The sequence below is a fragment of the Merops nubicus genome, unplaced genomic scaffold, assembly GCF_000691845.1.
Source record: "Merops nubicus isolate BGI_N331 unplaced genomic scaffold, ASM69184v1 scaffold9528, whole genome shotgun sequence".
In the NCBI taxonomy this organism is placed as follows: domain Eukaryota; kingdom Metazoa; phylum Chordata; class Aves; order Coraciiformes; family Meropidae; genus Merops; species Merops nubicus.
In genome coordinates, this window is record NW_008627745.1 from 20,932 (window position 1) to 32,084 (window position 11,153).

Consider the following 11,153-nt stretch of genomic DNA (forward strand, 5'->3'; position numbering starts at 1 on the left):
AAGAGCCATTTCTGCCTTTGGAGAGAACCAATACTCACTCCCTTTTCAATTATACAAGGCAACGAGGACCAGTGATGAGAGGGTCTCAAAAGAATATTCTGTGAGCTTGTTCCCAGCAAAACAGAAGGGCAATACCCACTCAACATTATTTCCCATGACATTTTGTTGGAGAGAAGGGGAAAAAAAAAGCTAAGATTACCACCTACTCACACTTGTCAATATGTAACAGATGCTGAGAGGAGGTATATTATGCAGCTGAGAACTAGAAGCTGCTAGATTGTTGTGCTCAAGGTTCCCTTCAACATTTCTGTTCTACAAAGTCAGTTTTAGTTGCATACATTTGTGTTCTTGGAAGAGACTGGTCAGCACAAGGCTAAAGCCTAACTTGAAAATACATCAATGTATACACTGGTGTAATTATGAGAATGGCAGAACACTGAGTTTAAAAGGTTGGATTCAAATTAAATGCAATTTTTAAAAAACAAAACAAAACCAAACCCAAACCCCAGAAGTTACTACAATGCCTGTGCAATAACCAAGCATATTAACTTGTGTCCAAATACATAGGCATTTAATAGGCTATTAAAGGTAAATCAGATATAACAACTGTAAGGACAGCTATAGATTACTTTTTACACTATTGCTTTTGGTTTTGAAATAAAGTTTTACTTCCAAATTCCATTACGTATTATAAATGGGAAAAATAGGAATTTTAGAAGGGGCAGATTTTGAAAGGACCATTTATCAAAACAAGATATTGTTAATTTTTCTTCTTTGCTTTGGCCCCCGTGTTCTGAACACATGCCTGTTACTCTTTATGACAAAGCAGTGTACACAAATTTATACAGATCCTAGCAGAGGATGTCTCACAAGCACAAGATTCATTGGTTCCTATGAATACCATGTGGAATTCAGAGCAGGGTGCTGGTTTACTCCCAAATCTCAGCACAGTATTCCTCCTCTGTCATGACACCTAGCACCAGGCTTCAAATTTGCTTTGCAGCAGCTCTTTTTAAAGATAAACACAAAATCCTTCATGAAAACCAGGTAAATGAGGAATATCAATTGGCTTTAAAGTACTATTTTTTTTTTTGTTAGACAACTGAATAACATTGGCTGAATAAAATTTGGGATAGAAATACAGGATTCCTTTTTTTTTTAAATCTTGCTTTTTGAACCTCTGTAAACAAATTGCCCATCTCTGCAACCCTCTGCTGCTTGATTGTTTTTGCTCTTGCAATAAATAAATAAAGACAAAAACCCCCAAACCCACAGGCAGTGATTTCACTGGGCTGAACATGAACTTTCGAAATTCAATCTCACTCCATGCAAGAAAACAACAATTCTGGTCTAAGCTTCTCCAAGCTTGAATATGTCTGAGACAAAGTAAGCAAGCTAAAAAGTGTTTGGATGACTGGAACCTCACTGTCATGGGAGTGTGCAGAATTAGAACCCTGAGTTTCTTCCAGAGCACTAATTAAGATGTATCTGTTGTGTCAAGTAAAATCTGACCTAATGCTTTACAGACTGGGCAGAAATACCCATTATTTACATTCTTCTAACAAGTAAAGAGCCCTGCAACTCCTGACAGATCCCACATGAAGATCAGGTTATACCTTGCACTTGCCCCTCAGACAAGAGTCTAAGAACACATGCAAGAAGCAATGGATCAATGTCTGAGCATTTTCAGCACCTTCTATAATCCAAGTATTTTCAGAGACCAAAAATCAAAGCCAGCATCTATTTTAAGGATGAAATCAATACAGGTTGAGGTCCAGGTGAATGGCTAGGCTTTAATACAAAGCAGGTGGCCACTACCTACACAGCAAGGCTGTTTAGAGCAATGCTCTGGTGAAGAAGCTAATATCTGATGTAGAGTAAGCTGCAGATCTCATCTGGAAGCTTTTGTGGTGAGGAGGACTACAAATGCCAATGTACAATGACACTGCACAACTCTGAGCACTATCAAACCACCAGCAAAGACTGAACAGCACATAATGCAGATACAGTTTTAAATGTCAGTTATAGTAGCAATGTTGGAAAAAGAATTCAGATTGAAGGAAGCTCTTGCTTTTTAGTTGGAGTATGCATTTAAGGACAGACCTTGAGCATGCTTTGGGTGAGCAGCAAAGAGGAGTAATTAATAGCTTGGCTTCACCCCTCACCCCCCAAACACTACTTTCCAGTTAGTCCATCATTTTCCAGCTGCTGGAATGAAAAATAGTGATGCATAAGCATGCCAGACTAGATTTCTTTTATTCAGAGACATGCTCTGTGACTCCAGCAGATAGAGGAGCCCTGCTAACTGTTCAGAACATGCCCTGCAGAGATGCCACAGCCCCACATGACAGTGGGGCTTCCCAGGATGCAGTATTACAAAACTTATCTTCAAATGCACACAAAATTACATATTTTTCCTAATTTAGGCATTGGCATATCAATAATGAGCCTTCACAGCTTTCTCTGACTTGCATTAGGATACTTACTAGAAATTTCAGTAAATGGAAAAGACATAAATAACCAGTGTTGGACAAAAAAATATCACTGGATATTTATACAGTGCTTAGCATAAGGAACACTTCCATTTACACTGGTGCCTGAAGCCTTGGTGATGATGGATAATGCCCACAAGCTAAAGCTTTTGGACAAAACTTCCCCGTGACTTTATTTCACTTTGCTGTGTGTTAACTGTAGAACCTGATTACTATTGACTGGGAGCTTTAAAAGCTTTTTTGATTCAATTAAACTAACATTTAATATTGGCAGGGGAGGCATTATTTGCTTATTGTAGCTTTAGGACATATTCTCACTATTAGTAATAATATTTTTACATGTGTATACTTCACTTGCATATGTGTGTCTCTGTGCACACAGTATCTAAGTGGGAAAAATTTCTCATTACATGGCAAATTAGCTCATTCCAAAGTGGTTTATTATGACCACACTTGAAATTCTAGTTTAGATGAACCAGTTTGGTTCCCACACAACTGCTCAACCACTTCTTTTAAATTACCTTGATGTGGTATATAGATTATTTACTGTAGTTTTATTAATAAAAGTCTGTTTCTTCAGAAACAGAAATTTGAGTGCACAGATGCTGAGGATCAAGAGCTGATGCCTTCCCACTAGTAGTGCTGTAACAGCTTAGTTATGGCTATGCAAGTAGTTCAAAATTAGGGATATCCATTAAATAACTGAATTACAGTCCTTGTACTGAATGTACACAGTGCCTTTGCCACAAATGAAAAAAAGCTCAGTGCTAAAGGTGCAACACTCCCTAACTCAAATCAAGCTGCCTGAAATCATTATGAAATGATAGCAACTCAAAAGTCTGTTTTCAACTCATCTGTGATACCCAACCAGCAGTGAAAGAACCCACAAGCACAGATGCTCTTTCCAAATAATGCCTCCTAATTTTTTTTTTTTTCAAAGTTTTAGGACAGACCACAGTTTCATCTTAGTTATATCTTAGTTTCATCTCAGTTTCCTCTTTTTTAGAGAGACCAAATAGAACCAAGAAGAGACTGCTGAGAAAGCTGGTTTTTGTTGGTAACTGCAGAAGATACATCAGATAGATTCTTCATTTAAAGCCAAACTGCACAAAGTCCTTTCAGATTCTTTATCAATTTGAAAAGAGTGCAGGGACTTTTATTGTTGCATGTTTTCTTTACAATTCTGAGAAGAAAATATTCCTTCTTCATGAAGGAGGGAAGTATAGAGAAAATACAAACAACAGTTATATGAAAAATGATGAAAAAAGCTTCAACATTTGTTAGCTCACTGGTTCAGTGATACAATATACATACCCAAGGTATTTCTGTTTGCAGGTGGGTTTAGTCAGTGTTAAGAAGTGAGAGGCCAGTGTTTGGAAAGACTCCATCCCTTGCAGTGCTTCAACACTAGTTTCATTAGGCTTATGGAATTTCAGTTAGGGATTGTCAAATGACAGGTATTAGTAGCCACAAAAGAACTGCTCTACATGCTCCTGACCTCACCAGTACTCTTCTTGGAGAAGGCTCTTTCAGAGGACACCTATTATGAATCTCAACAAGCACATCTGCTACCACCTAAGACTATCACAAGAGATAAAAGGCAAGACTTCAAAGCGTTTCAGAGCAGCAGCACCAGCATTCCCTTTGATAGTCCTCTGACAAGCCAAAAAACTAACCTCCAAGTGCCTTTTTTAAGAGCACTACAGGAAAGTTGAGTGCTTTACAGCTTCTTTTTAGTGCCTAAGGATTGTTAGATTGTTTTGCTAGTATCAACTATTTTTCCCTTACAAGAACAGTAAGAATCTTTGTGCTTAAGTGAATCAAGCTAGATCAAACGTTGGAACTGAAAATTTCCCAATCTGCCAATTTAGTTTGGTTAACTAACATGAAATACATAGTTTAATAAATCACCAGATCAATTCAAGACTTAGATGCTTAACCTCTAAAAGCATGTCACTATTTTCTATGATATTGTACAATTATGTATTTTTATATACAGACTAATAAAATGGACAACTATTTTTTTTCTACTCCACATTTTTGTGAGCAATTTGGCATCATAAATACAGTACAATACTATTTAAGCAGAACAGCCATAGCCTCCCCTATGTTATTTTCACCAGTCCCATGACACACTGAGTAAGAGTTCTAACTACCTCAAGTATAAATAGAATTTAAATGGCAATTTAAAAGACAGTGACTCACAACCAGTAAAAGAAGAATATGATGGTGGTTCAGATCAACGTATAGGGTTGTCTGCTTCTAACCCCAGGTAGTTTTTGACAGTAGTAATGGTTTATTTATCATTTTTTTTCCCTTTAATTCTACCAAGCATTTTAAAAGGAATTTGCTAAGACTGCTGTACTGGAAGACACTACACTGGATTTAAGAAGAGATTGTTCTACCTCCTTTTGATGCAATACTCCTTGTTGATTGAAGACTTGTGACAAGCCTTACCTTTGCAGTGTCTGTGTAGCACATCTAATGCAGCAATGAGGAACTCGTGTGCATCTTGTTGCTCGTACCCTGCTAAATGCCGTGCATGAGTCCATACCAGGTGCAATAACCTATATGGAATGTGAGGAGATCGGTGCCCAGAGTAAAACTGCTCAAAGCAAAGAAAAGGACATGACTGTTAACACATTACACAGCCTCAGTGCATTTATTAATTAAAAACTTCGAGTGCAATTAGTCAAATAAATGTAAACCGTTCCATTCTGATGGCCTTAATAAAATACAAAGACAGGTTTTTGTCACAGATACGAGCTCAGAACTGAGCACCTCAGTTTTCTCCCTTGAAATGCCTTCACTTTGTGATTGATTAAAATAAAATTAAAAAAAAGGGGGGGACAGGGAAGGGGGAAGAACACTAAAAAAATGCCCTCCAAAATCAGGACGAACACTGAAGATGAGAATATTAGACACCAGCTCAGAACCAAGCCATGGTAAGTCTCTGCATCCAATGGCCAGGCACAGTCCTATCTTAGGGAAAAAATTAGAAGCAGAATAGCACCTCATGACAGTACTGGCCTTTCACTGTACAGCTGAACAGCACAAGGCTTTAGATACAACTTGATCAGCACAGCTGCTGGCAGAGCTCAAGGCACCACTTCTCTCACCTAGCCTCTGGAAAGTCAGCTGCCTGTTACTGCTCCCGCAGGTCACTGGCCTCAGATCTGGTCCTGGACCAGCTCCTGCATCTGCTTCTTAATCTGCTTCAGTCAAAATCTGTTGAGCTGGCTACAGCAGGGACTGAAACTGCCCCAGGTGATTTTGCCAGCAGCATATTAGAGAGTGCACAGACAAATGATTCAGTCAGCAAAACATGATGTGAACCACTGCTGCTGAGCGGTGCCACACAGCTGGGGAGGTGGGGCAGCACAGGTAACTGCTGACAGAAATTCATGCCTTTTTTTTTTCTCTGTTAAATAAAATCCATCCAGGTCCCACCTTAAAAAAAATAAATAAACAAAACCAACAAAAGCAACCCCTTCCTGCTCCATACTAAGGGTGTTTTTCCCTGCGTCGAGGTTCAGGTCCTTCCTTTACCCTCTCCATTTCTAGCCAAACGCTACTGCTGCAGCTCTTCTGCTTTCATCTTCCTGGGTCCTCACTCCTGCTGCTGCCAGTTTGGGCATCCAGAGTCTAAGACTAAAGCTCACAGTCCCTTCTTGAGCAAGCTGACTGCTATAACTGTTCAAGAATCCCTGCACCGTGGCAGCAGTTCCAAAACCAAAGCAGAGATACTTGTGGTGTCCCTGCAGGGAGCTAGAAACTGCCCACTAAAGTTTATTCGCTTAGCCTCCAGGTTGTATTTAACAGAGTAACATTTTATTTTTAGTAAGTGAAAATCTGTAAGCCATTTTGCCTTCCCTAACCTTTGCAAAAGGTATTTGCCAGTAAAAGGTGCCTGCAACACCATAATTATGTTTTGCCAAGATCCTATCAAATCGATAGCGGTTTATTTTCCATTATTCTTCCCAAACAGAGGGCAGCAAGTAGCAAATACACAGAACAAAAATAAGATTTAAACACCCAGCAGAACATAATTTCTCACTCTCCCTGCAAGAGCAAGCTTCCTTCCCCAGCCCCAAGATTTTCACTGCCCAGTGTGTGAGCATTTTGTATCAGTGCAAGCACAGGTACCGTGCTACAAAGCTGCCCAGATAAAACACGCTGCACTTTAAGGCAAAAAGTAGTACAAGCTTCTCTTCTGGTCCTCATATTTGCAGGCTTTTCTAAATGGTTTCAGTGTATTTCCCTGCAAAGGAATCTCTTTATTGCATGCTCTGCTTTTTCCAAACAAGAAGATATACCTCTGCAGCCAAACCCCACGAAATGCTTCTATAAATAAACGGATCAATAGTTAACTCTGATGCCAACAAGAAGGACACCAAGGGACTGGAGCAGTGGTATGGTAATTGAAATCTGCTGACGCAGCTGCTGCTCAACATAATTCAGGGAACTGCAGCAATAAAACTTCTCTGTTCTGTCACTCCTTACAATTAGTCCCAGAGCTCTCTGGTCATTTTAACCAACAGCACTCTCCGTAATTACTCCGCCGCAGACACTAGACCTGCCAGCAGATTTTACATTCTCTAGTGCTTCATTAGGATTAGAAGAATCTAACAAGCAGCTTTATCAAATTATTAGCTATTATCACACAGAAACTAGAAATGTATCTGGTAAGAACGTTGTGAATATACATGGGGGTGGGGGAAAGCTGCACTATTCTAATAAACCAAAAATGAAACAAAAAGAATCTGAGCATATTCAATAGCAGTATTTTAACTGGAATGTATAAACCATCCATCCCATCCCTGTCATTTCCTTGCTGCTGGGAAGAGCAGCCTATCAGAGCTGTTCCAACCCACAAAAAGGAAAAAAGTCCATGTAAAGTCTTATTCAATCACTACTGTACAAATCTTTTCATTACAGTGTTCAAATACAAATAGTGATGTATTTGCAAGTCACACTTAGAACACTTTGACAGCACAATTCTTCCCAATACAGTTTAAAGGTTTTTAAATCTGTTTTCACTTCTGCAGTATCAGTTGTTTACATTGGAGAGAACTATTTCGAGTAATTTGAAAATGTTTGGTAACAGTGTTTAATTGTTGTTCCAAGAAAAAAAAAACCACCAAAACCAAACTAAGATTCAAAGCCTCCATTCTTACACAAAACCCTAGTAACAGGGACTTTCTTTTTTTGCACTTAAAACACTTCTTGGATTCTACCAGGAAGAATCTATAGGGGATCTAAAGGATTCTAGGTTTTGTGTTTTGCATTATTGTTACCAAAAATATACAGATAAAAAACCCAACCCACCAAAACAAACAACAACAAAAAAAGAAGACACCACCACATATATCTGACCTTCTTTCTCCTCCTCCTCTGCCAGAACCACATGCACAGAAGTTTCCCAATTATGTGGACAGATACATCTGATCTATCCTGCATCCATAAGAACTAAAAGGGCTCCAAGCTTTGTAATCAAGAATTTATAGTCATAAATCCTGTACCAGGCTCCAGTCCAATTTGAGAAGCTAAAATCTCCCCCTATAAATTGGTTCTCAGCTAAAACTTTAAGCGTTCTGCAAATTTACAGTGGATGAAGGGAGTGAGTAACACATGTGCCTTTCAGAATAAAAAAACACCTACTGGAGGTTTCCCAACAAAGAGCAATGGTTCAATGAGTCAGAAAAACCATTTTGCTTCCACACACTGTGTGTTCTACACTTATTTCAGAGAAGAAATTTTACTAAATCGGCATGAACTCCGTATTTTCCATGATAAAATGCAACGTCCCTGTCCATGTAAAGAGCCTTAACCACTTTTTCTCCCCTGCACCCTTCTTGTAACTTATTTTATACATAAGCCATTTCAACACCGTACCATTTAAAGACATCAAAGCCATAAATCATCTCATTCTTCTTCCTTTTTGTCCTCACTTCTCCACTCCCCACACGGTTGTGCTGAGCACTTTGATAGGCTCATGAGGATGAGTAATGATGGGAATAAAGCAGGCTTTGTTCTTTACATCTGAGTGGATGCACTTGGTTCTGCTGTATTCCCAGGTAGTCTTGCTATTCCAGTCACAGGGCACGCTGAGATACAGATCTGCTAATCCTACCATCCTGAATGGGCATTCTCTGAAGGATTAAGATAAACCTTAGGTTGGGGATGATCTTAAATTTGATTTTCGTTGGTGAAGCAAAACTAAAACACAAATACCAGTAGGTAAAAAGTAGTGCACAAACCCTTTCAGCCAAAAGGCTCAATGAACGGATTCTGTGTCCTATCTTCCCTCCATCCAGTTTCATCACTATCTGTTACTCCCAAATCCTTTCCATTCTTTTTGTTATGCAGTGTAATTCATGTCATGATTCTATTGAGAAATAGGTTTCAAGTAGCACAAATGAGAATGTTAATTGATGCAGTCAGATATTTTTAAAACACACAGAGATCAATGCTTGGCATATTTGCAAGAAATGCTACCAGGAAAAAAACCTCAGTTCTGAGAACCATCTGATACTCATTACTCACCACCAACCTACTTCAAGGTGGAAGAACTTTGCAGCTTCCTATATCACAGAGGCATCACAACAGCTATGTAAGTAAATGATCTTGAACAAACAAACAGGGACAAGCATTTCTGTTTAAGAAGCAAAATAGCAGGAACTTGCTTGTTTCTGTATTGTTGGGTTCCTTTTAATGTTCATAACAGCCTCTTTTTCTCCTGGAGAGCTCTTACTGGCATGCGTTCACCAGATCCCCTGGCATTCCATTTGCCTAAGATCACACCTCCAGAAAAGAAGGGTGGAGGGGAGATGAAGTTAACCCTTGCCCTGATCGTTTGTCACTGGGGAAGATGCCTTGAGGTAACTACCAGCAAGTTAATCCCGGTGGGAAAGTTACATAAAAACAAGACAGAACCCGACCCAAAGTTTCCCCAGTAATTCAATTACAAAGGAATTCTTAACCACGGCACTGAAATCTCCACTGGTTAACTTTCCTTCATTCAGACCTCCTCTGCAACAACAGCGTAGGAATCTTCATTATAACCACTGCACATAGTCAGGACGTGAAAGATAACCAGTCTGCTCCAAAAATGCAAGATTTTGGCTTGAATTCTGAATGTAGAGAAATTAAAGCTCACTGGGAAACAGAATTTTACAATGAGTGCTGACAGGGCTATAAACATAACACAGTATTTACTGCTTGTGAGTTTAAATATACTGGGCTGGTTACAGACACCACAGTTTTGCTTGTGGAGGACTAAACTCTAGTTCTGCTTCAAGGTGGTTGAGTCACTTCTTGGTCCTCCCACAGCACACAGCTGCAATATTTCAACATGATATAAGGACAGAGACTACAGGGCTGCTGTCTTCACAATCCTGTATCACAGATACTGCTCCTCCCTCATTCATATACCCTCACGTCACACAACATTCATTAATAGATTCCCAATGTTGTGCCTGGAATTAAACTTGATTACAACTGAGAATAATGCAAAAGCTGCATTTAAGCCCCATTTTGGATAACAGCCTGTTCTTTGTTACATGCTTGTACCTAGTCTAGCAAAAGGCATCCAAGGCCATCAGCAGGGCTCCACATACAAAAAAGGAAATAAAAATCATTACCTAGACAGTCGATCTTTCCCCCAGCCCCTCAATCTGTAACATAATGCTCATTTCCCTGTCCCGAGGGATTTTTAAAAAAAAGCATGTGCATAAACAGAAGGTAGTGATATTCATCAGCATGAGACAATACCTCAATTTAATGAAAGGGTATCAAGGTTATAATAGTACCTCTCTTTTAAATAAGCAAACAGATTTCTATATTAACAGTGTACAGAAACTGGCATTTCTGGACTACGACTGATTTTTTTATCTAGGCAGAGTGGTATTTCCCCATTTAACTGCACATCTGGTTTCAATAATCCTGCAGCTGCTACCTATTGGTATGCCTGCCTTTTGTTTCCACCTCCTTTCCTGACAGACTCGGGAATAATTGAAAAACAAATCTAAAAAAAAAAAAAATGTATAACATACAACTAATGACTGATAAGCAGCATGAAAGGCTGTAAATTCACATGAGTGCTGAGTATGAGCAGAAAACAACTTTGTGCTGGAGTGGCTAAAGAGGTCTTTACCTTCCCTGTATGTTTAACTCGCCTGCCGTGACCAAGAAGAATTATGTCTGGTGAAAAAGGCACAGAGGCAAAATCAAATAGAAAATCACAAGAGAAAGGTAAAGCTATTTTAGGTTGGTCTCAGTTTGAATGAACTTCCAGAGCAGCGCATATACAGAAGACATGCTCTGAGTACAGACATCTCCAGTTATCTTAAATGCTCTGTGACAGCATGTACTATAGCTTTGTTTGGTTTTGATTGGGGTTTATTTTTTTTACTTGCCAAGAAAGCAGATTTATCACCCAGGGAAAGGCACAGAACTGGATTTGTTTGCTTTTAAACACTCATCTTAAAACTAGAAGCCTCATGGTCTAGCCAGAGCCCTCACATTACTGAAGTGGAACTAAGGTAGTTCGCAAAGCTCTGACTACTCATTGAGAAAACACAGTGCCTGTCTCACACAGCCCAGCCCAGACCTACAGAGACAGGGACACCTCAAGGCCTGCCACCTGAGTGAGAAAGGGAA

The 11,153-nt window shown here is 39.4% G+C and overlaps 1 protein-coding gene across 1 annotated transcript in view; it reads right to left on the reverse strand.

Moving 5' to 3' along the window:
• LOC103778820 (ubiquitin carboxyl-terminal hydrolase 22-A) overlaps window positions 1-11,153 on the reverse strand; it is a gene marked incomplete at its 5' end in the record, with an annotated part of 51,889 nt that overhangs the window by 15,410 nt on the left and 25,326 nt on the right. The window contains one exon of the mRNA XM_008946434.1: window positions 4,950-5,097. Within this exon, the coding sequence (XP_008944682.1) occupies window positions 4,950-5,097 (148 nt within the window). The remainder of the gene's footprint in view (window positions 1-4,949; window positions 5,098-11,153) is intronic.